This window comes from Stenella coeruleoalba (genome assembly GCF_951394435.1).
Source record: "Stenella coeruleoalba genome assembly, chromosome: 1".
Taxonomy (NCBI): domain Eukaryota; kingdom Metazoa; phylum Chordata; class Mammalia; order Artiodactyla; family Delphinidae; genus Stenella; species Stenella coeruleoalba.
This window is the reverse complement of record NC_137169.1, coordinates 148,633,053-148,659,942: the sequence shown is the minus strand read 5'-3', so window position 1 is coordinate 148,659,942 and position 26,890 is coordinate 148,633,053. Positions and strand designations below refer to the sequence as shown.

Genomic DNA, 26,890 nt, shown 5'->3' with positions numbered 1-26,890 from the left:
TTCTTCTTTATAATGCAGCAGATAAAACAAATGATAATACTAATGTATTGCTGAAATCAATATTTTTAAGGGAATAAAGTTGCCATATGGATGGACGGCATGACATAATCTAGGTTAAAATGCTTTGATGTTTACATATATTCATGTGAAAAGAAGTCTAGGAGGCTACAGAGCTGCTCTCACTTCTTCTTCTAGTTCTACAGATATTTAAAGGTTTACAGGGGCTTTTAATAATCACCTTTGCAGTTGTAACACTCAATAAAGACATTTTGAAAAATGAAATTATTTGAAGCCCAGAGAAGGGGAATGACTTGACCCTGACCAGATCAGCCAGGAAGCAAGTGGCAGAATCAAAACTGAAATCCAGTCAGTACTGGGGTTGCCAAGGCTTGGGAAATTTTAGCCCGCCTCTCCAAATTTCCATCAGCCTTCCTAAGCCACCCCTAATAAAAATGTTAACAACAACATCAACAATAACAATGACAAATATATGTGTTAAGTTTTATGTAAAGTGTGAATAAAAGTAACTTCAGGGGAAAAATAAGTCTATATCTCTGCCATCTTGGTGTGGGATCGGGATGATAAGGAAAGGCTTAATAAAGGAGGTGACTGCTGGGTAAAGCCTTGGACAACGGGCATAGTTTGTGACAGACCAAGGTGAGAGCAGAGCTGTGGTCAGAGTTATTCCAGGTACTGCAAGGGCACCAAAAAAGAACTTGTGTGACAAAGGCAGTCTTTTCTGTTACTATTCATGTTTCTTGTGAAATAAAACCGCAGGTACCATAAGATCAAGGATCCCACCACAAAGACAAAGACAAAAGCCAGGTGGTAAAGGGGAAGAGAAGAGAAAGATCATATTAAAAAATTTTTTGGACTAAAGAAGGCCATAGTAATTGAATGTAAACCTTAGCCCTGGCTTTCCTAGCAGCTGGAAAGAAAGTGAAATCATTGTCTGGTAGCAGTCAACATCTCAGTTTATCAGAAGAACAAAATAATGCTGTGTGCTAAATCAAAGACATTAGTAATATGCTGTGGGAAAGTAGGAGAATGCTGTAATTCTGACTAGATGGTCAGGAAAGGCATCACAAAGGAGGTAGACCGTGAACTGCATTGAGAAGATTTTGCCTGGCAGAGGGGACAAGTAGAAAGAACATCATAAATACAGAGATGAAGATTGGACAGAAGCTGGATTACGGAGCAGTCATGTCATGGGATAACTTAGTTTAACAATCTCCCCTTTTCTAGAAACGTTTACCAAACGCTCATTTCTGAGCTATATGGCCCTGCTGACTGATGCCTAACCCAAACCAGTCCAAACAGATTCCCATTCTAGGGTACAAAGGTTTGAAACAGAGACACTCAGAGACAGGACACTGCTGGAGTGGTCGCATCTAAGGGAGCATTCCAGAGGATGTGCAGGTCCACGAGTTCTGACTTAGCTACCAAGGAATTTGTTTGATCTCATGAAATAATCCAAGGTTCTATCAACTAATTCCCCTTTGACCTAAGCTAGCCAGAGTTGGTTTCTGTTACACTCAATACCAAGTCTCTTAATTAACATACTATCTTGGGGAAATGGCTGTGGCTGCACGAGAAGGAGAGTGATGTCATGTGGTAGGAACTGCTCGAGGCCTTGAATGCTGGATCAAGGTGAGCCGTTAGTCCAAAGGGCAGAACTTAGGTCTGGTTTATGAGCCAAGTTTTAATGTAATATGGATCCAGGAACATAGGGTCTTTTGGTTCCACTAAGCCTACAGCATGTATCTTGACTGCAAAGAAAAATATCTTGCATCGCTTTTTTTTTTTATAGAGTGAAAACTTTTATATTTAGAATTAGTCAGCTGGACTCAGTTTAGATGATCCCAATTTTGTTGGCAACATCCAAAGCGTCATAGTCAGGAGCCGGTCGAACATATGCCTTCTTCTCTCCATCAGGCCTGATCAGGGTGTTGACCTTAGCCACGTCAGTGTCATAGAGCTTTCTCACGGCCTGTTTTATTTGGTGCTTGTTGGCCCTGACATCCACAATGAACACCAGTGTGTTGCTGTCTTCTATTTTCTTCATGGCTGACTCGGTGGTGAGGAGGAACTTGATGATGGCATAGTGGTCAAGCTTGTTTCTCCTAGGGGTGCCCTTCTGAGGATATTTGGGCTGCTTCCTGAGCCGCGGTGTTTTGGGCCGTTGGAAGGTGGGTGACGTCCGGATCTTCTTTTTTGTGTGGCTGTGGACGCCTTTCAACGCTGCTTTCTTGGCCTTCAAAGGCTTTGCTTTGGCTTCGGCTTTGGGAGGGGCAGGGACTTCCTTCTTCGCCTTCGGCGCCATCTTCGGGCATTGCTTTTTAACCAAAATTCAAGTGTGCAGCTCTGGGATGATCCCAGTCATACCATACTGTAGGGTAGATCTGCTCACACTTCCCTTTCCTTTACCCTTTCCTTTTCTCCCCTTCCTTTCCCTTCCCTTCATTGATTGAAACATCTAAGTTTCAGTAAGGTTTCTGATTTAAAGGAACACTATGGTGCATCCTCCTGTATCACAAATAATTACATCCTTAATTTATTTTGTATGTCAAGGGCATTTGTGAATGAGAATTTTCTCTAGCCAGACGTACATATGGAAATTGATACATACCGAAGTCCTACATCTAATGAACTCATTACTGGGACTGTGCCGTGAAGAAAAGAGAAATAATGGCCATCTCTCCCTCTGATTATGTGTGGTTATCACAAGATCTATAATTTGTAACAAAGGTTTACTCCAGGGAAGTCAGTGGCCATGAGCCTGGCTGACCCCAGTTCACATGGGAACCAACCACTGATATGGCATGTAAAAAAGGACAAGCAATTCAAGAGATGACAAAGCCTGAGAGGTTACCAGAAAATGAAATTGGAGAGTGGGAGGTGACAGCCAAGTTACTATGCTGCCCTTACCAATTTAGTATACAAATGAGAAAAGAGTCTAACATACAGCTTCATCCATGACAAAACTGGGTAATGAGCTTTTCGTCAAATGTAAGGGACCAGACTGAATTAAAGAGCAATCTTTTTCACTATGCAGGCAACAAATGGCTAAATAATTAGGGAATGGGAGGGCTTCTACTTAATAACCTAAGGGATTTAGGGCCTTCACCTTCTTAAGATCATGTCACCACCTGGGCAGAGTATGAATTACACACTAGTACAGCATTCTCATTTGAGTTGGAGCATTAATATTGACGAGATGTTCTGACCCAAGAGAGAAATGTGACATGAAATCACAGGAATTTATTTTCCAACAGCTTAAAAAAATAAAAAAAGACAATAAATCAGGGTGTGATGCTCACTTGAGATGGAGTTTGGGTGGAGACTACAGAGGGTAAATAGGTACTTTTATTTCTTCCTGATAAAATTACCATCTTGGTGTTAGCACCCAGGGTGGTACCAGGCTGACGGTGGTATACCCAAAATGAACATGCCAAGAACCAGGCAGCTGCCAACAAAGGAGAAGAGGTCAAGACCAAGACTCCAGTTAGCTGGCAGATGTGGAACTTGAAGAAGCCCCACTGATTCAGTGAAAAGAAGGTGATCTCCTTGATAACAATGGCACCTCCAAAACTGTACATCTCCAATCCATAAGCTCCAGCCTACAATTATGGTTACCGATGCTGTTTATTTTTAAAAAACACTTAAATTATAAAGATATTCAAGTATACTTATGACATATAATGTACAAATCAAGGAAAATAGAGAATTTTAAGTATAGTCTATAAAATTTATTGTTCAAAGGTATTCTTTACATCGAATAAATATAAATGTGCTTTATTATATTGAATTGGACATTGCTCTAGTTATTCAAATGAGATCCTACCTGGAGTACAAATATACATTTCTCTACTGGACAGTCCAACTGAGTCTATTTGAGTAGCTAAGGTTCCTGTCATAGTGGAAAGAGCACCAATCCCAAGTAATGAGGTTTCCAAGTGGAGTCATTATCATAAGTGGAGAAATTCAATCCATGCTCCATATTACTTCAGAGCCAGTATAACTTATGAAGAGTGAATGATTCATGTTATATATTATATATTTATTATGATCAAAAAAGCTTCATATTCATAAATGAATTCTATCAAATGAAATAAATGGCACTTACTAGGCACTTTATAATGTGCATTAATAGTATAACTATAATTTTTATTTAATCCCCACAGGAGCCCTATGAAGTTGCTATTTTTAGCATCCTCATTTTACAGATGTGGAAACTAAGGCATAGAGAAGATGCCCAAATGACACAGTGTTTCTGCCAAAATTCAAGCCCAACTTGCCTGATGCCAACATTTTAAACTGTTGAATATGATTATAGTATCTGAAGTAGGGATGAAGACATCTGAATTCCAATTATTCAGATAAGTAAATGCTTTTATGGAGAAAATAACATTCAGCATATGTCTTGGTTAGCTACAGATGTCAAATACCCAGATTACACATCCAACCACTAAATGTACTAATAGGCCAAATGCTAAAACAACTTCCTTATTAGGCTTGAAGGTTATAGAGCTGTGAATACACTTGGCTCCTGATCTGAATTCAGGCTGCTACTCCGCTATGTCCGTTGTGTCGTATGACTTTGCACTGAGCCCCCAGAGGAACCGCAATGAAAAATTAGCTGCTCAGTATAACAAGTTGCCAGATGCTGGACTCCAGCAGGTTACGGCATCTCAAAGTCCTTGTGCAGTTTGGGAGGAAATATCCCGAGCCCCAGATCTCGAACTTCATGTGTTATAAGTACAATGCTAAAAACTCAAGTTTCATTTTTTGTGATTAAATACACGACCTTAAAAGGCTTTTTAAAGAAAACAAAAACTACTGTAACACTTTTTATTTTCTAGCTAAGTGTCACCTATTTTCTTCACAGTGATAAATTCAAGTGGGTTACAATGTCTGCTTTGAAAATTTTTAGTAGTCTTTTCCTCCTAAAAGAATCCAGGGGGACTTCCCTGGAGGTCCAGTAGTTAAAGACTCTGTGCTTCCAATGCAGGGAGTGCGAGTTCAATCCCTGGTCGGGGAACTAAGATCCCACATGCTGCCTGGCACGGCCAAAAAGTAAAAAACAAAAAAGGTTTGGGTCTCAATTTAAATAGTTATCAGGGAGTGAGGGTATCTCTTTTGATAACAAATTCTGAAGTAAAAGATTAGGACATTGAGTCATTGAGAAAGTGTTTGGGCGTAAACTGTTTCATAAAACTGAAAAATAACCACAAGAAAGCGACGCTGGGGCCAGTAAGACAAAGACTGATGATTTAACGATTTTGCCCAGACTGTTTCCTGACCACATAATCAAATCATGCCCTCTAACTAATGTAATGTACACAGGAAAAGTCTGGTCACAAAACAGAAGCTGGGCTCTGACGCACTGATTTTGGACTTTGAAGATTTCACAAGATTTAAAATCTTCCTGTCTCATCCAAAAGTTGCTCTTCTTTCCAACTCAAAACTTCTCCAGAGACAACATTTTATTGGAAAGTAATTTTGACGAAATCAGGCCAATTAGTACACACAAACTAATTTCTCTAAGTCTGGAAACTTCATTTCAATTCAGATCTAAGTGCCTGCTTTCACTAGTTCACAAAGGCTGCCTCTTCTGCATGGTTTTCCTGATAAAGCTTAGTCTGAGTCATCTGTTCCACCATCAACTACTGATCAGTATTTAAACACTTCTTTTCCTAAACCAAAGCTGCTCCTGGGTTTCCTCTTGCTTATGTTCTAATCCTCACGTGATAGCTCTGCATTCAAGCTCCGAAAGCCTGGATTGTAGACCCACATCTCTGGGCGAATCATGTAACCAATCTGGCCTCACCTTCCTCATCTAAAGAATGAGGAAACTATCTACCTGCTTCACAGTGTTCTGAGGATCAACTGAGATCATGAACAAGATGTGAAAATTGTACGGGCAACAAAACATAGGATGATATCACTATTATTGTTATGCAACATTCCACACAAGATGTAGAAAAGACATAAAATTTACATGAATTTTTCCCCAGGTTTTAATTCATGAAAAAGTGCCCAGAATGGACCTTTATACAGTTTTGTTGTTGTTGTTGTTTTAATTTCCTCAATGCACTGGAAAAAATATTCCTGAAAAAAATGATAGGTTCTGTAAAAGTCTTCATTTAAAGTCATATTTGAGAATCATGGTGCAGCATGATTAAACAGTTTTTATCTAAAGCAACATCAAAATACAGCTTCTCTTTCCCCTTTAAAAAAAGTTTGTCTCTGTGTGTGTGTGTATGTGTGTGTGTGTGTTGTGTGCATGTGTGTTTATGTACTTTGAAAACTTGTTTTCCTTATCAGTTAATAATATAAGGTCACATTAAGTCTATTGCCCTTACCTTTCACTGCAATATATCTGCTTTGACAACTGTTTCTTAGATAGGATATTCTATGAACTTGCAAGTTACTTCCCCCTCAGATCAGTGATCTTGTCCTTTTTATATTAAACTTTGTCTCTTTTCTGCTGATAGCAGTTCCCCCAGGTAGTCAAATCTGGTCCATGTTAACTTGCCTCTAAACTGAGCTGCTTGTGGAAATGTGCCATTATGGAGTCCACTAGTCTTTTTTTTTGGGGGGGGGGGGCCTCTCACTGTTGTGGCCTCTCCCGCTGTGGAGCACAGGCTCTGGATGCGCAGGCTCAGGGGCCATGGCTCACAGGCCCAGCCGCTCCGCAGCATGTGGGATCCTCCCGGACCGGGGCACGAACCTGTGTCCCCTGCATCGGCAGGCAGACTCTCAACCACTGCGCCACCAGGGAAGCCCCCACTAGTCATTTTAAGTGCTTGCAGGGTGAATTCAAATGCATTCCTTTCCATCCCCTTTTTCTTCATTCTCCCACCAACTCTACTTTCCCCTTTCTCTTTCTCTTGATACACAGCTGCAAAATTGTCTCAAAAACTCTTGCTATGAAATCTACATTTAAAAAATGGACTTCTCTATATTCACATGATATACTGATTCTCCAGTCTAACACTTCTCTACAAATTTGGCAACACTATCTAATCTATCCTCACCTTGTGTCTACTGTGACTCCTTTGAAATTTCATTTTCATAGTCCAATACTCACATCTTCAACTATTTCTTGAGAAATCTGGTTGTCATGGAATGTCTATTGAAAGAAAAGCAACTAAGTTCAGAACACTATTTTCAGTGACTGCAAAACTGCAGCACGCAATGCAGATAATTTTTCTCATAAGCTAGGTGTAAAGACATATAATGTGCAAACTTCATAAAAGAATATTTTATTTTGAAAAATAAATCTCACCAGACCAAACACATAAGTTTACAGAAAACCAGTAAGACATCATTACACTTATATAACACCTTGAATAATCCAAAAGAAGCCCGCTGGTAACATCAGAAATAGTCAACAGGGTTGTAACACTGACAAAATGGTAGCATGTGTCTAATGGAATCAGAAATTAAATTACAACTGAAGTTCCATTTCTTAAGGCTATTTTCATGCATTTATAATTTTACCAAGCAAAACAAGAAAAAAGTAAGTTTGATAGATACTTTTAAAGATGACTATGAAACTTTAGACTGTAAATACAACTGTCCTAAATCAAACTTTAAAAAGGCAGCCATCTGGCACCAAAAGCAAAGGCAACAAAAGCAAAAATAAACAACGGGACCACATCAAGCTAAAAAGCTACTTCACAACAAAGAAAATCATGAACAAAATGAAAAGGCAACCTACCATATGGGAGACAATATCTGCAAATCATGTATCAGATAAGGGGTTAATATTCAAAATATATAAAGAGCTCCAACAACTTAACAGTAAAACAACAAACAACCTAATTAAAAAATGGGCAGAGGACACAAATAGACATTTTTCCAAAGAAGATATAAACAGATGGAGATGGCCAACAGACACATGGAAAGGTACTCAACACCACAAGTTATGAGAGAAATACAAATCAAAGCCACAGAAAGATATCTCATACCTGTCAGAATGACTATTATCAAAAGGACAAGAAATAGGGCTTCCCTGGTGGCGCAGTGGTTGAGAGTCCGCCTGCCGATGCAGGGGACACGGGTTCGTGCCCCAGTCCGGTAAGATCCCACATGCCGTGGAGCGGCTGGGCCCGTGAGCCATGGCTGTTGAGCCTGTGCGTCTGGAGCCTGTGCTCCGCAATGGGAGAGGCCACAACAGTGAGAGGCCCGTGTACCGCAAAAAAAAAAAAAAAAAAAAAAAAAGACAAGAAATAACAAGTGTTGGTGAGAATAAATAAATACACATACATATATTGGAATGTTATTCAGCCATGAAAAAGAAAGACATCTCACCATTTGAGACAACAGGGATGGACCTTGAGAGCATTATGCTAAGTGAAATAAATCAGACAGAAAAAGATAAATACTTTATGATCTCACTTATATGTGGAATCTTAAAAAACAACAACAACAACTGAGCTCATACATACAGAGAACACACTGGTGGTTGCCAGAGGTGGAGGGTTGGGGGAGGACAAAATGGGTTAAGGGGGCCAAAAGGTACAAACTTCCAGTTATAAATAAGTCAAGAGGATGTAATGGACAGCCTGGTGACTACAATTAGTAATGCTGTATTGCATATTTGCAAGTTGCTAAGAGAGAAAATCTTGAAAGTTCTCATAAAGAAAAAGTCTGTAAGGATGTACAGTGACAGATGTTAACTAGACTTATTGTGGTGATAATTTGCAATACACACAAATATTGAATCATTATGTTGTACACCTGAAACGAATATAGTGTTGTATGTCATTTATACCTCAATAAAAACCAAAAAAGGTAGCCATCTTTGAATAATAGTTAATAGCTTTAAGAGATCAATAAACTAAAATGAAAACCTGAATGCCAACTACTTTAAGTTCTTCTAACAATTAAAGACACCCTACATGTAGTTCTGGAAGTTTGTTTCAGATGTGATTTCTTAATTCAAAGGAAATCAATAGGTAGAACCAACACAAATTTGAGTTGGGAGTGGGTAGTCTATTTGAGTTGGAGGTGAGGATTGTGTTGCTGGATTTGAGGTTTGGGGGTGAGGGAAAGGAACTTCACAGAGGAACAACTTTTTTTCTCATAATAGAAAGTAACCTGAGTTGACTTCAAATAGTAGTGGCTTCCTTGAGATATTTATAGGTAGGTTGTAGATATAAGACACATCTACAGAATGTTATCACTTTGTGATTGGAGCTCGTCTCAAGTGCAACAACAGCCGGCCTGCATCCCTAAAAGGGCCCTTGACAGTGTACTATTTCAGTTGACTTTGAAGGGTTTCATCCTTTATTCCCATTTCCCTACCCTACTCTACATATCATACAATAACAAAAAGATAACACTTACACAGTGTTTGCACAGGTGGGAACTATTATTATACCCATTTTTCAGGTAAAGAAACTGAAGCACAGAGAAGTCAGTAACTTGCCCAAGGTCATACACTCAGTGGTAGGAACAAATCATATGTATAATTACACTGACTCCAAAATATAATGAAATAAATTTGTTCTCTGTTCAAGATTTCTGTTTAATTCTGCTCTGAGTAGTACATTCTATTGTTTTAGATTCATTCCCTTTACTGAAAGCAGATTTCTTTTCAGATTCATTTAGCCAGATTTTACTACCTACATTAAACCTATCACTGGGTACAAAGCAACTGGTTTTAATGAGGCCTTGGTTACCGTAAGCAATGTAGTGTATAAGGCAGAGGCATCTTTTCATAAATACTCCTTTCACAGAAGAAACAAAGGCATATTTCAAAAAAGAGAATTTGTGGATTTCAGTTATAGATTGTGTCTGAAATAAATATATTCATACATGACTTATCATATTTAAGTACGCACTAGCAGAACAAATCCTATTAATCCATAGTAAATAAACATTCAGTTCTATTACAATACATGGAAGTCATCAAGCAGACAATACTTTTTTCATTAAACCCTGAATCACTGTGTCCTGCCAGCAGCATGAAATAAATTAATGTTTAATATTTAATACTATATGATGGTAATAATGAACCAAATATGTATTTTAAATTTTATGTTATCTGACATTTCAATTTTAACTCAAAAGTATTTCTAAAAGGGTTGAAAATCTGTGCTTGAAAGTAATAGTTTAAATTTAATAAGTGTTTCTGGCTTTTTAATGCCACCTTACGGTCATAGCATTCGATCCTTTAATGATGATTCAAATCCAATTTCAGAAAATGTGAGGCATTTTTAGCATTAAAGATATGATAATCTTCAAATGAAGACATCCATAAAATCAAAAAATATAGAAAGGTCATCAAATGACCTATGGGATTTAAAAAATTATGTATAAAATGATCAGTTTAGCAATCAAAGTTTTTAAATGGTTAAATCTAAAGACAGACAAAGCACAAAACACATTATTAAAATATGAATTGACCTTAAGCGAAAACACAGCTTTGCATTTAGCATATTTCACACTAGCAGTTCTTCTTAAAAACAGCAATAGGGACCAAAACGAATCAGTTCACTGCTGTCTAAAAGGAAAAACAGATCATTTTCTCTTCCTATTAAGAAAGAGAGGAAAAAGTTCTTTAAAATATGTGGCATTCTGTGCAGATGGGCACAAACAGCAGCCTGTGTCACACATACATCACATCCCTTTGGCATCACTAGGCTTTACTTCTGTCGATTTTCAATCACGAGGCAAAAATGCAATAAATCTGTTTATAAGAACCATAAAATGTGTAGAAGTGAGGAAAAAATAAGCTGTTGAAATTTCAATACCTACACATCTCTTTCTGTATCCAAATTTTAATCCAATAATACAATTCTGCTGCTTCTGCTCATTTCCCATGTTCTTTTGTTATTATAGAGGACATCTAAATGTAAAAATATTTCATGGGTTTAAGCAATAAATTTGTGAACAAGAGAAGGAGAATTAAGTATGAGGGCAGATGCGGGGGAGTGTGTGGGTGTGTTTGCATGTGTTTTCTTCTTAGAGTCCCAAATCCCTTTGGATTATTAGTGAAGCTCAGACAGAACTTTAAAGCAAATACAGGGAAATGACAACTAAAGTCCAACTTCATAATGTATAAGAATCCCCTGTCCTAAACCTTGACACGCCTTGAGAAGAGGGAAAGGTGTTCTTTATTTTTCACTATTTTACTAACAATTATTAACCATCTGATATGTGTCAGACACACTCCTGGACACACTTCCATATTTTACCTCATTTAATATTTTTTTAAAAAAATTTTTAAACATTTTATGTAATTTTTAAAGGCTACTTTCCATTCACAGTTATTACAAAATATTGGCTATATTCTTTGTGCTGTACAGTAAATCCTTGAGCAATTTCACACCCAATAGTGTGTATTAGGTTGACCCAAAAGTTCGTTCGGGTTCTTCTAAAAGACTGTGTGGAAAAACCTGAATGAGCTTTTTGGTCAACCCAATACCTCCCACTCCACCACCCCTACACTGCGCCCCTCAACACTGGTTACCACTAATTTGTTCTTTATTTGTGAATCTGCTACTTTTTTGTTACATTTACTAGTTTGTCATATGTTTTTAGATTCCAAATATAAGTGACATCATACAGTATTTGTCGTTCTCTGTCCGACTTAACACTTAGCATAATGTCCTCCAGAGTCCATCCATGCTGCTACAAATGGCAAAATTAGTTTGTTTTTTTTTATAGCTGAGTAGTATTCTATTGTGTATATTAACCACATCTTCTTTATCCATTCATCTGTGGATGGCCACTTAGGTTGCTTCTGTACCTTGGAAAATGTGAATAATTCTGCTATGAACTTTGGGATGCACATATGTTTTCGAATTAGTGTTTTTGTTTTTGTTTTGAATATATACCCAGAAGTAGAATTGCTGGGTCATAAGGTAGTTCTATTTTTAGTTTTTTGAGGAACCTCCATACTGTTTTCCACAGTGGCTGTACCAATTTACATCGCACCAAGAGTGACAAGGGTTCCTTTTTCTCCACATCCTTGCCAGCATTTGTTATTTGGGTTCTTTTTGATTATAGCCATTTTGACAAGTGTGAGGTGTTATCTCATTGTGGTTTTGATTTGCATTTCCCTGATGATTAGCGATGTTGAGCATCTTTTCATGTGCCTGTTGGCTATCTCCATTTCCTCTTTGGAAAAATGTGTATTCACTTCTCCTGCTCATTTTTTTTTTTTTTTTGAGGTACGCGGGCCTCTCACTGTTGTGGCCTCTCCCGTTGCGGAGCACAGGCTCCGGATGCGCAGGCTCAGCGGCCATGGCTCATGGGCCCACCGCTCCGCGGCATGTGGGATCTTCCCAGACCAGGGCACGAACCCGCGTCCCCTGTGTCGGCAGGTGGATTCTCAACCACTGCGCCACCAGAGAAGCCACTCCTGCTCATTTTTTAATCAAGTTGTTTGTTTTTTTGATGTTGAGTTGTATGAGCTGTTATATATCTTGAATATTAATCCCTTATTGGTCATATCATTTGCAAATATTTGCTTCCATTCAGTAGGCTGTCTTTTCGTTTTGTCGATTAACTCATTTAACCTTGACAGCAATCCTTCTGACGTGGATTTTATTACCCTTATATTTCTGATGAAGAAACAAACTAAGAACACTAACTAATTTTCCCATTTTAGACCACAATTTCAACTCTGGCCTTCCTTTCAGTTAATAAACATTTCTTAGTATTTTCCGTACATACCAGGCCCTACGTTTAGCTCAGTAACTATCCTAAAAATCCATCTCTCTTTTACTGCACCACATACCCAGTCCCTGACATCCAGCATGGGTACCTAGCCCATATTAGGTTCTTAGTGAAGATTCACTGAATTATTTGGTTAAATAAGTTACTTGTCTCTACAACATAGCATTTAAATAGATATCTGGATCCAGGGTGATTTTACCTCAAAATAGCTTGCTATTCAACACTAAAATACATATTTTAAAAATAATTTTTAAGAGGAATTATTTCACTGATTATGAGCATCCAGGCAACCCACATCAGATGGCAAATATTTGTACTTCAAACTTACACGGAGAAGGAAGTGTGGCGCAGTGGGATACGTGCAGCATGACGCACATTACCTCAACCTAGTGTATAAATAAACCATCACACAGTCATCATCCAATTATTTCAAGACTGTGTGATCTGCATACCCAATTCAGTTACAGACATGACATGGGTATAGTCTTCTAATGCATTTTCACAGACTCAGGGCATAATGCATAGTGTTGGCCAAAAAAGCAACATAAGGAAACCACACAACGTGAAGATTACTTTGTAGTCGGACATCAAGGAGTTTGAATGCTACCTCTGCCATTTACAAACTACCTCATCTTGGGCAAGTTACTTTACTTCTAAGCCTCAGTTTCTACATTGTAAAATGCAGATGATTACAACTGCACCTAGCGTACCCTTCAGAGATGATTGAGGACTAAATGACATGACGTACATAAAATATTTAGCACATGCCCAGGTCAGAGTTACGGTTCATTAAATGTTAGCTTTATATTAGAATAAGAATTAAGCTGGGATGAAGTGAGAGAGTGGCATGGACATATATACACTACCAAATGTAAAATAGATAGCTAGTGGGAAGCAGCTGCAGAGCACAGGGAGATCAGCTCGGTGCTTTATGACCACCTAGAGGGGTGGGATAGGGAGGGTGGGAGGGAGACGCAAGAGGGAGGGGATATGGGGATATATGTACATGTATAGCTGATTCACTTTGTCATAAAGCAGAAACTAACACACCATTGTAAAGCAATTATACTCCAAAAAAGATGTTTAAAACAAAAAAAAGAATTAAGGAAGCTGGGAAATAAATTTTCTGGTAGGTCTGGGGTTGAAGAGACTAGACACCTTTCTACTCTCTGACCTTTAAAGCTTCATAGTAGGTAGGCAAATGCCTGTTCCTGAATCAGCTGATCTCCATAATGTAGGATTCCAGAAAAATCACCTCATTTATTTTTCTTAATTTAACAGCATCCTGCTTAAAACACAAACACATACCTTTTCATACTACCATTCAAAATAACTGCTTATAACTTAATAGTAAAAATGGGAAAAATTACTGATTTCTTTCTAAATTATCCTATACTCCCTCAACAAATTTTACCTTTTAATTCTATAAAGAAAACACTAATTCCTCCCAAAGGCATGATCAAACCCAAAGATTAGTGATAAATCTGAACATTTAAAAAAATATGTCTCAGAAAAAGAAATTATATTAGCCACTTATTCATGTATTAAATGAAAAATGTGTAAGATTGTAACTGGCTTAGATAATTATGTTCCTCCTTATTAGGTGGTACACAATTACTCTTTTATCTCCAAATTACTAATTACTTTGATGTAAGATGTCTATACAACCAACAGATAGATATATTAAGCTCTTAATTTCTAAGTCTTAGCCAAAAGACCATATTGCCCCAATAGAATAAAAATAAATGTTTCGTTTTGTTTTTTTCATTTTATAACCTACATATAGGTATGAGGAAACTCAGGTTTAGAATACAGTCCTCTGAGAGAAGCCAGATAGATGGAAATTTTTCCTGTTAGAAGCAAAACCCATTGTATCTTAACTAATCACTCATTTTATTCTATCACTTGGGTATTCATCTCCTTTTGAATTAGTATATAATTATTCTGGATACAGTAATTCAATACAATCATCTTCCAAAGGTCCATTTTCAGTATGTTTTTGAACAAGCAGTAGAAGACAGGAACAAAGCACAAGCTATAGCAGGGCTCAAAACTAATATTATTGCCTACAAAGAGAACAACAACCTGCCCAAACGTGGCACAGGTACACTAAATAAGCAGAAGTGATAGGTCTTGACAGCCTGGGAAAGATTTAGTTAGTAAAGTCAGACATCTAGGCATTCAGCTCGGTCACCAGTGTGAAGATTAGTAAAACTGAGACAACAGCTCTGCAAGAAGTTGAGAGAGCACGCAGTAGGAAAAACTGTTCAACAGGATAATCCTTGAAGACTGGCAGTTATACTGAGGTAGTACAGAAAGAAAATGAAGCAACTAAAAAGGAAATCAAACACCTCCTCTCCAATCAATCTTCACATTGTTACCAGATGTGAAGCATAATTCCCATCATGTCATTCTCCTGCACAAGAAGGTACCAGCCTAATCTGTAATACACTGATTTTCAAACCTTGCTTCATGACACTCCAACTGTTCTGCTGAGGAGCAAACATGATGTTAATGGGGGAGAGGATTCGCAGGGAGGGTGGGAAGCCAGTGTCTCTATCAACCAAAGCAACTCCATTTTTCTCTTTCGTATACACTGGGGTTTTGTTGTAAAAATGTGAGAAGAAAATTCTGCTGGTAAATAACAATTGAAAATGGTTGTCTTGATACAGTTCCACCTTCTCTGGCTGGTGTTGGGGACATCCATAAACAGATGCTACTCTTTCAAAACTTCTTTCTCACAACTCTTTGAAACACTCCAGCCATTCCAGTCAACACGACTGGGCTCTACATGTTCCATGTACATTACCTCTTCAGCCATTAACCCCGTTGTCAAGAATGCCTTTGTGCTTGCCTTCGTGTACCTTGTTCAATTCAACATATTCTACACAATTTCTGTGGACAAAATGCTTTGTTAAATTAGACATGTCCCTACCTTTCAGTAGCTTTCAGTCTAATGGACAAGAAAACAGACAAAACAATTAACACAATATAAATAAGAAGAGGGCTTACCTGGTGGCGCAGTGGATAAGAATCAGCCTACCAATGCAGGGGACACGGGTTCGAGCCCTGGTCCGGGAAGATCCCACATGCCACGGAGCAACTAAGCCTGTGGCCACAACTACTGAGCCTGCGCTCTAGAGCCCACGAGCCACAACTACTGAGCCCGTGTGCCACAGCTACTTGAGCCCACACACCTAGAGCCCGTGCTCCACAACAAGAGAAGGCACCGCAATGAGAAGCCCGCGCACTGCAACGAAGAGTAGCTTCCGCTCACCGCAAGTAGAGAAAGCCCGTGCAGCAACAAACACCCAACACAGCCAAAAATAAATGAAAAAAAAAATTTTTTAATATATAAATCAGAATAAAATCAACATTAAAAAGAAGGCCACCCCCCCCCCCAAAAAAGAAGGCCAAACTCCTACAGCTTCTGAGAGAAAATGGGAAAAAGCAATTTTTTTTCTAGTAGAATCAGAAAAGGTAAGGATATTTGAACTGGACGTTACTGGATGTGGATACAGAATATAGTGGAGAGTAAAATTCCTATAGCATAAACATACAGAACAAACTTTGCCAAAGTACCTGGCATATTCTGGGGATGTACAGGAAGGTATGTGACTGGAATAGACTGGAGTACACTAAACTGGAAAGAAACCCTGGAATGAGTTCCTTAAAGGCCTAGGATGCTTTGGTAAAAACAATCTCTAATTTGACAAAGCATTTTATAGTTTATAAAATAGTAATTTAAAGCATAAAAATGTAATAATTTTAAGCATAAAAATAATTTATGCTTTCAGGTAAATTATTTCCATCAATCGTCAGAGCAATCCGACCACATTAGCAAGGAAAAAAATTATCAACCCTATTTTACAGATGAGGAAACTGAGTTAAGCAAGAAGACTAATATTTTACTAAACATCCACTATGTACCAAGCCCTTTGCCAGGTAAATAGCAAACATTATGATCTTCTGAGATAAAGAATTGTTATCACCCCAATCTTATAATTAGGAAAACCAGTTCAGAGAGGCTGACAACCTTTCCCAGGGACATGTGACTAGTATGTGACAGATTCAGGACTGGGACCAGGCCATGCTTCCAACTTGTGCTGTGCCATCACGGGAGGCCAATTTTTAGAGGCTGTTGAAGACAGCGGTATCAAGACCTGACTGTTTTTAAAAGGACTCTTAGAGCATTTCAAAGGGTACGTTAGAGAAGAAGGACAGAGGGGGATTATCAAAGTAATCCAGATGAGAAACCTGGGCCTGAAATAACACAGAAGCAGTTAGGATGGCACAGCAGATGAATGTAAACGTTAGCCGCAAAGTGGCAGTGAAGCCACAGGGTTTCACTGACCCCAGTCAGATACACGGATTGCACCCAAGTCCCACGACTGCCTTCTAAGGTCTGGTCTTGACTGTTCTTTTTCTAGATTCTCACTATCCTTCTCATGAGTACCACATGGTTAAGCATTTGTAAGATGTCATCAAATCTAAGATGCCAATGATTTTAAGATGCATTATTATCTATGTTAAAAGAAAAAATGCTATCGAAGTATAACATGCCATTGACTTTAAAATGCACACTGATTTCGGGCAAAACAAAATGCGAAAAAAGATCTGCATCTTAGAATTAATGAAACATGGTAACTTTTCTATTTTTTCAGTATGACTTTATTCTCACACCTCAACAAGACCATGCCTTTCAAGGAATAGTTTCTTAATGCCAAGGCCTTAAATGCAATGCAGTGCTTTGTAATCATTCTGTGGGGGACTGCAGGCACTGTCTTCACAGACAAAGAGCATGCAGTCTAGACCAAATCCTTCTCGGTCCACAACGTTTATGGGCTTCCTGAATTCCTGAGATCTGACACCTAACTGGCTATTCCTCATTACCTGTCAGTGACTCTGCAGTAACAGACAACATGAGAGTAAGCATTTACCAAGAATGATGAAGATGGTGGGGGTGGTGGAGGTCCTGGTAGTAGTGACCACAAGAATGATAACTGCTATTTATTCAGTACTTGCTATGTGCCAAACATTCTACATGGACTCTGTTGCTTAATTCTTGCAATTCTATGATGCATACAGTACCAGCAATCTTATTACTAAAGAAGAAAGTCGGTTTCCAACTGGTAATCTTGAAGAAATAAAAACCTAGAGGAGAGTGATTTTTAAATCAAAGGTACATATGGAGAGAAATACGCCTAAGAAAGAATCCTGCTAGCTTTTGTTTATCCTGATTTTGTGAAACATAAACTCAACTCGTTAATTGTTCTTGCATGGTTCTTTATTGACGATGGATCAGACTGACATTCCTGGTCAGCATATATTTCTTTCTTCTTTTTTTTTTTAAAGAATAAACCCTCATTTCATAAACATGAGCCAGCAGAAAGAGACAAGATAGACTCCAGAGAACCTGCAGTCCTCATTCTTAAAGAACACATATTTCAGGGATGATAGCTCTTAGGATATTCACATGTTCAGCAGACCTCAATATAAACATGAAACAACAACAAAAAGTCAGCAAATCAGCAGGCGGAATAAACATGTCAGAAACATGATGGCATTCAGTGACCACCACGTATCTTAATAAATGAGCTCATCGTCCAGCTTGTGTAAGTCTTCTCCTGTGGGGCATCTTGATAAACCAAAGAATCAACAGAAAATACTCCCGCAGTGCTTGCTTTTTTAAGTAGGATTATGTGAAAGTAACTGAGAATTACTGCCATCCCTTTACATTGACAATCTTCCAATTAATGAGAAAATGGATTTTTTTCCCCAAAGTATTGGGTTTGAGAATATTCTGTTCTCCATTAACTAATTTTTCGCAAATGTTTTTAATGCTTAAGGTACACGTATTTGCTATTTATAAAAACGCAGATGCAGGGCTTCCCTGGTGGCGCAGTGGTTGAGAGTCCACCTGCCGATGCAGGGGACACGGGTTCGTGCCCCGGTACGGGAGGATCCCACATACCGTGGAGCGGCTGGGCCCGTGAGCCATGGCCGCTGAGCCTGCGCGTCCGGAGCCTGTGCTCCGCAACGGGAGAGGCCACAACAGTGAGAGGCCCGCGTACCACAAAAACAAACAAACAAACAAACAAACAAACAAAACCACGCAGATGCAGTTGACTCACCTCCTTACAATTTTGAGTTTGTTCTTCAAGACACCGCTAACTTTTCAGTTCTCCTGTGTGCTGAAAACCTGATTCCAAAAGGGAATCATGCAGATCCCCCCAACAACTCTTCCATTTTAGTCATCCTTAACAGTCATCTCATCAACTTTTTTTTGCTCACCGTATATCAACGCTTAAGATTCCTAAAAAGTTCATTTTTTTTTAAAGGACAAGGAGAGAACTCTACTGGAAATGCCATGCCTTTTCCTCTAAACCCCTTCTTCTTTTCAACATCAGGCAAGTTTATATTCACCCTACCAGGACGAGCTCAAATATCATTTCCAAACTGCTCTAACAGAATTAACAGTTCTTCCCTCTGTACTCCCCAACTATTTGTCCATACTACTATTAGAGTACTAATAAACTTATTATAGTAAATTGTTTATATCCCAGATAATGAAGTCTATGAAGACACAAAACATCACTTATTCATCTCTGTATGTCCAAAACATACCTGAGCCAGGGGCAGTTATTTAATAATTTTTGTTGAATAATTTTATTAATGTGACTCAAAGTCCTCAGTAATAATTTTATTTTATTTAAGGAAAATATTGTAATATTAGTCTTTGAAACGGCAGTGAGAAAGAGAAAATATCTTTTTAAGTAGTAGAAACACAAAATGGAGTATAATCCCAAGTAAAAAATATAAATTGCAGAAAATAATATTTTTCTTTTCTCATTCATTTTCTATGGTTTCTTAATTCTCTTCCATTAAACATCACTTGGGGAGATTTTTATTTATGAATGGTTATATCTAGTTTTATGAACCTGACAAATGTCTTGCCCCAGAGATATGAAATATATATTTAGTACTGAATAATGCAAAATTCACTTTGCAACTTTTTGTGAGAATATTTGTCTGCCTTTTAGAGATGAAATAAAGCAATATTAAAATGTATATGCATAGCATGAATATAAATCAGCATAGAGATAGTTGAATATATATGCTTGGTCAAAGGGAAAAGATGGACCACAATTATAAATATAGCCTAGATAATCTAAAAAGCTAATAATCATATGTTGACATACGAACTGAAATTTTATCAATTGATAAAACACCTATGAATCTATATTCTGAGCCCCATTATAAAAACAGAAAAAATATGGTTTATGTTATTTGATTATTCCCAGTCCATAGCAAATCTCTAAAATCTGACATGAATAATGCTTTGGGGAAACATTTTCAAATTTTCATCTGAACATACTTGACATCATACTTCTCAAATACCAGCAAACTGCTCTTGGCATATTACTCATTCTGCCACTATACTTAGTAGATACACTTAATGACGTAACTATAACCTCTATTAATAACTCAATAAATACTGAATTAATGACTTCTATGTTATCACCATAAGAATTAGTTTACTATTGTGATGCTGATATTATATTCTTATTTTCTAGATCAGGAAACTGAGGCTCCTAAGTTAAATAACTGGTGGCAAGTGATGGAGCTAGGATTAGAATCCAGATCTAATTTATACATTCATATTCTTTCTCCCATACTACAGCATGATTCTTGCATTTATTCTGTCAAGTATTATTCTTGAATGAGCCTAACAGGGTTGGCTTAACATTTCTAGTACCTCACTTGTAAAACTGAATTCCTACATAGCGGAGGGCAGGGGAGCACGGCTGAGATGGCAGCTACTGGCTCTCTGTACTGTCAGAGATGCTTCAGGCTGTGTTCCCATGGGATGTGATTGACTCTCAGGCTGCCTGTATCTGTGATGAGGCATTTTATTTCACAGGGTTTATGGGCGGGCTAGTCAATAAAATTTGGATGAATCTGGACTAGATGGAAGGACTCTCAACCTGAATTAGTGAAAATCCAGAGTTGTAGAAAAAATTTTTAAGTCATTATATTGCTTTCAATAATATGCAGTAATTTAGCTACTTAAAAAGAAAAAATAATCATGTGTATTTGGAAAACGGAGTACACGACATTGAGCAGTAGTGGCCTGAAGCAGGAGCCCCAGAATAAAACACTGGGTTGAACGTCAACGTGCTCACATCAGTGTTTTTGCTATACGACTATGTTCTTTCTAGAAAAGTCAGGCATTATAAGACGTCCAGGCGTGAATCTTAGAATAGTAAAACTAAAGGAAGAATACATCAGAGGTTTGTGAAATTTGGATATTATAGAATTGATTAACTATTGGAATCACAGAAACTGTAAAAAATAAGTATGTAACGTTTTAAGCCACTAAGTTTGTGGCAATCTGGCACTCACAACAGAAAACTAATAGAGAGGGAGATACTTAAATGGTTAAAAAGGAAAACCTTAATGCCTCCAATAAAGCAGGCTTTTTCAGAACACAAGGGCTAGGCAGAGGTACCTGTCCAGACCACAGAGCCACTTCCTTGTTCAATGAGTAATGCTGCCCTGTGTTCCTTCCTGACACCACACTAGTCCAGCATGTCCAGACCCTAAAGCATTACCATGTATGGATCACAGACCTCACCACAGTCCCTATGAGCGCCGCAGGGAGCATGGTACATACTGCGCTTTCAAGCAGTACCCTATTCTCTTCTGGGAAGACCCATACTCTCTTGGATCTAAGGGGCCCCAGTGGACATGGCTCACAACAATCCTTTAGGAGCCATTAAAGCCAGGATGGGAGATTGCTGTGACCAGTCCTTTTGAGCATGGGGTTCTAGTCTACAACTGAAAAAGAAGGGTGTAAGACAAAGACAGGCTCTTAATTTCTGTAATATATTTAGCATTAAACTCAAAAATGCAGAATAGTGAACAAGCAAACACACAGTATGGAGAGAAAAAAGACAGCGTGGTATCATAGAAAAAGAACACTAAAAGAAGTCTGAAATGCTCTGACAGCAGCAGCCCTGCCCATGGGCTACTAAACGGGAGGCTTAGGACGCCTTCAGGCGTCTTCCAGGTCTAACAGTCCTACATTCTTCAGTCTTCACATAAGAATATGTAGTTCAACAATTATAGTAACAAGCAGCTACTACCTTAGAAAAAAAGTGTACTAAGACATCAAGAAAGCAACTATTCTATCTGCTAAGAGTACTTATTCTCAGTAACTAAGATTAGCAGGCAGGGCTCTGAATGTTAGCACACATTGTATCCTTAGCATTTGAGAGTCTAGTCTTATAAATGTCAACCCATACATCTTGGCTGCAAAGAAAAGGCCATTCAAATCCTCTAAGATAACCTCCAGCTAATTTATATATGTATATATTCCTTTGTTATTCTACTTTAAGTTTAGTGTTCAGAAGTCATTATTTAACGTACAGTTTCTTACTATAAATATAACTGTGAAATACTGACATTTCATATGCAAGCTATGAGTAGTGCTGGTTTAATGTTATAGCCAGCTAGCAAAAAAATAGGCATAAATTAAAGTATTATGTTATAAAGCCTACCAAGTAACTAAGATCAAAGGAATGCACATGATATTTCCAGGCTTTTTCCGGCATATGCCAACAAAGAACAGTCAGCAAGGAAAATAACTTTGGTTGAAAGTCCTATGCTGCCATGTCAGAAAAAAGAGCTAAACCATCTACTTTCCATCGTTCATCTTGTGTCACTAGTAGTCTTTATCATTCATTGAAAATGGTTAAGTACTCCTACCTAAATTTTTAGCAATTCTCTACTATAGCTTGGTATTAAAAAGCTTACATTTGGACTGTACATTTCAGTTTCTATTCTCATTCCAGTTTACAGAGAAGTAAAAAAGTACTGTATTTGCAACTTAGGCTGGTATTAAACTGACCCCTGCTGGCCTCATCTTTTCTGCATTTGTCAGATAGGACAACACCCAACTGCATCCTACTGTTGAAACTGCATTTGATCAGATTCCCATATCAAAAACATGACAAAGGAAAAGGACGGCTACTCCCACAATTGCAAGTGGAAAGATGCCTGCTTCAGTCTGGCTATTTTATTTGCAAAGACCTAACAATTAAAATCACCCTAGTGTTCCACAGAAGTGTTTCCTAGAACCTACTGATTTATTCTACAAATTCATTCATTTAACAAACACTTACATATTTCTGGAAGAACACAGAAAAGCAGAGATACTTAGAAGTACAGCACCTGCCCCCCAGGTACTCACAGGCACTTACCAGTCATTAAAAAGATACATTTGAGAATTAAATTCTAGCATATGATTGGATACTACAAAAGTAAGAAGGAAGTAGGGCTACCATAGAGCTGGTGGTATAGCCTGCCTCATGGGCTTCAGTTCACTTAAGATTCTTTACTGAACAAGCCCAGGAAAATTTTATCTCCTTCTTCTTTAGGAACCCATTGTACTTCATGAATAATAATGGCTGCCATTTACTAACGATCTCCTATGTGCCAGGAACTGAGGCTAGGTGTTTTCCAGACACTATCTTATTCACCTCACTTGATAACTCTATGAAACAGTTATTTTTATGCTTATGCTTAGTTCATAGATGAGGAAAGCTGTACACTACAACTACAATGCTTTTGTTTTAAACAGATGTTTCTCCTCTACAAGAAAATGAGCATCTTAAGCATAGGGGATTATGTCATTGTCATGTTTGTTTCCCCAGAACGTAGCACATCTCCAGTACCTGGCGTATAGTATGTACTCAAAACAATGTCTGCAGGATATATGAATGGAGATAATATTGAACAAATGTGGCTTCTAAATGCATACTATGAGCATGACCTGTGCTTAAGCTCACAGTATGAGAAAGTAGTGGAAGAAAAAAGAGGAGAAAAAAAGTTTTGATTCCTGAACATAGACACCCATACTCAACTGTGGCAAGAAAAGGAGAAAATCCCAAGACATGAGTTAAACAGAACGTTATGGAAACAGAGCTTAACACTATCCAGTTAAAAACCAAATAGAAAAAGGACTCCAGCATCAGAAGATGATGACATACACGGGTGCTGGACTTTAATAGAACCTGAAACCTATTAAGAGGAGGGAAAAGAAGAAAAGAAGAAAGAAGAAAATCATGGAAAGAAGAGAATCATGGAAACAAACACAATGTAGAGATTCAAAAATTCTACTATGTTCCCAAGAAGTTAATGTATTTTTTCTTTTCCTACCTCCCCTTATTTTTCAACATCTCTTTTCTTGTCACTTAGAGACAGATGAAGATAAATGAAGTACAGTGGTTAAACTTCCTTGTCTGGATACAAATGATCTTGTGCATCAACATTATTGTTATGTAAGCACTTTTAATACTGCTTCTAGCAGATGAGACTTCTGCTTCAACATATGTTATGGGGAAAAATGGTAGAAATGTATTCATGACTAAAATAACTGAACAGTCAAAAACCACATAGAAAATATTATACATGAATCTGGTTTGTTGTGCTTGTTAACGATTTAAGGTAAAACCGAGGATGCAATCTCTCTCCCCAAACAGGAATGAATAACCCCAGATTCTCAGTATTGTCAATACTTTCTATGTTGTCCTACCCTACACCAAACCACTGCTGCAATATCATTCCTTAAGAGGGACTGGAATTTAACCCCCTCTTCCTGCACCTTCCCTGGTACAGGAAAACATGAGACAGAGGAAGTAGGGTTCTTCTCAACAACGGTCACTGTAAAAATCTAAAGTTTGCTGTGGGAACATTAGCTCCCAGAGAATACAAAGCAGTGGTCAAGCCAATGGGCCCTGGGTTCAGATCGAAGTTCCACAACTGTAATTGTGGGCAAGTCACCTACTTTTCTAAATCAAATATAGTAAGATTACCTTTGTAAAACCAAGCTATCACATGCAAAGAGCTTAGTGTACTACATGGTACATAAATGTTCAATAAGCATAAGCTACAACTATTATTACAACCCCTATATGACTTCCCTCCTAAAGTCTTGCCTTCGACTCTCGATCTTAACAAAGAGATAGGACCTCTGAATCCTCACTCTGGCTAAGCTGGGCTCTGAATGTGTTAAATGAGTCCATTTTACCCTCCTTCCTTCCTTTCCCTTTCTTGCCAATAATCAGCACCTCAGGAAATGTTCCTCTGCTCATACATAAATGAAGCTCCTGTTCATATACAATATTTGTGATTATGTCTTATTTTGGTAACTAGAGGTCTCAAATTAAGCAATGTGGTCCAAATTGCAATATTCTGCCCCATTGGTCCCTAAATGACACCATCTTCTGTGAGACCAGAAAAAAATATAATGGTCACATCTGTAAGATCAAAAGCACAAGATCATTTGTACATAAAGCTTACAGCACTCACAGAAATCTACAAGGTTGTCTGCTGGTCATATCTTTAGAATTTATATCTCCCACTCTTCACACTATACAGTCATTAACAAAGACCAGAGCACATTCCATATTTCAGACCCCACGACAACTGTAACTATTCACAACCTTCAGATACACCATTCACAACAGTCCATTTTCCAATAATTGAGTAAAAAACAACAAAAGGAGGTGTCTATATCAGATTAATGTCAAGCATTCAAATTCAGCACATCAATATTTAAATAAAATAGCAAACCAACCAGTAGAAAAATTGTTTTAAACATAAATTACTCTTGAAGAAGACTACACGTACTTCTTAGAAATGAAATTTTGCTAGAGAGGTACATTCCATGTCACGTGCAGCCTTAAGCATTTCCTCAGAGCCAGTATCAAGAGTGTTGGTGAACATGCTGCACGCTGGCATATGAGGCTGTCAGATGCTGCATATCAGCAACACTTTAGCTGTTAGATTAAGATTTCCCAATAAGGAAATGTTGCAGTACTTCTGCATCTAGCATCTGGTATGGTGTTGTAAATGCAGAACAATGAGAGCAGCAGACTCAGAAGTCTTTCAGCTTCCTTTTGGCCACCTGCGGCATATTCCAAGAGTCACCTGGTCTACACGGTGAATTCTCCCAATTTCATGAAATGCGAGCAAATCTTCCATCATCTGGGGTTTCTGACTCTAAAGTAAAGTCTCTCCCCCACAAAAAGCTTAATGAAGAATAGTAATAAAACCTTGCCTTCTAACACTTGAAAGCACTTTTTTTGTTGTTTAACCTGACCATCATAAATCACCAACCTGCCCCCAACAATGCCTCTTACAAGCAAGTATTTTCCACCATCTTGGGAAGTCCAAATTGATTGAAATTTTGCTATACAAATTAATTCCCCAAGTTTTCACTCAGTGTAAATTTGAGTATAACACCGATACAAGTTCTGTACTCACATTCTGAGACTACTAGTGCTTGTTTTCTACCAACTCCTTATATAGAGAGTTGAATAGAAAAAATAGGGATTTGTATGTAGTAATAATGTACCAATATAACTATGAATATGGAGATACTGTTTCTGTTCATCTCAGTACATTCAGCACCTAGCAGATGGCCTGGCACATACAAGACACTCAATATTTGTTGACTAAAGAGTAGATTTGTTGCCTCTCAAATGTTTGGTAGTCAGACTTTTTGAATTACAAATTGAAATGGGAAAATTTGTTACCACTGACCATCATTATAAAAGGGGAATGGTACACCTTTGCAAAATACTTGATCCCAAGATATAATAAAATCACATTTTAAAAAGCAACAATCATTTTAGAACTCCATGAATATTAATTAATAAGAAAATATTAATAAAGACAAACCCCAAAAGTCTGTTATTTACAGTCCAAAGTTATTCTAACTTAGAAATGTTTTTCTCAGATAAATGCTATTTTGAGTAATGATTAGGTCAGATGAGCTAAAGATTTCATTTTATAGTTTCATTACAAGCCTATGATCTAATCACTAATCTAATAGTTTATAATAGTTTATATTTTCCACAAATGTATTTGGCATCCTATCTGTTGAGTCAGGACACCGGAAGAACTTACTTCCCTGTCCAAACATGGCCGGAAGATGTGGTTCAAATTCCAGTTCCATCCCTTGCTAAGTGACTTCGAGCAAGTTATAGTAAATCTATCTTTGCTTCAGTTACCACTTTCTTTGCTTCAGTTAGCTTTGCTTTTTTGTGTTTACTTGGACCTGACCCTGCCTGCATTTTGGAATATTTAAGTTTGTTGAATATTAAGGGCATATTAAGGGATATTC

General features: G+C 37.9%; 2 protein-coding genes across 2 annotated transcripts in view; both read right to left on the bottom strand.

Annotated features, from left to right (window-relative positions):
* SMYD3 (SET and MYND domain containing 3) overlaps window positions 1-26,890 on the bottom strand; it is a 719,303-nt gene that overhangs the window by 454,803 nt on the left and 237,610 nt on the right. The gene's annotated exons all lie outside the window — the stretch shown is intronic.
* On the bottom strand, window positions 79-6,237 carry LOC307193291 (large ribosomal subunit protein uL23-like). The gene has a single exon (XM_079935043.1). The coding sequence runs from the start codon at window positions 2,321-2,323 to the stop codon at window positions 1,853-1,855; it is 471 nt and encodes a 156-aa protein (XP_079791169.1). The 5' UTR covers window positions 2,324-6,237; the 3' UTR covers window positions 79-1,852.

Bases quoted from the DNA above. Each gene is read 5' to 3' on its own strand.
- LOC307193291 (XM_079935043.1), bottom strand. From the start codon at position 2,323: ATGGCGCCGAAGGCGAAGAAGGAAGTCCCTGCCCCTCCCAAAGCCGAA.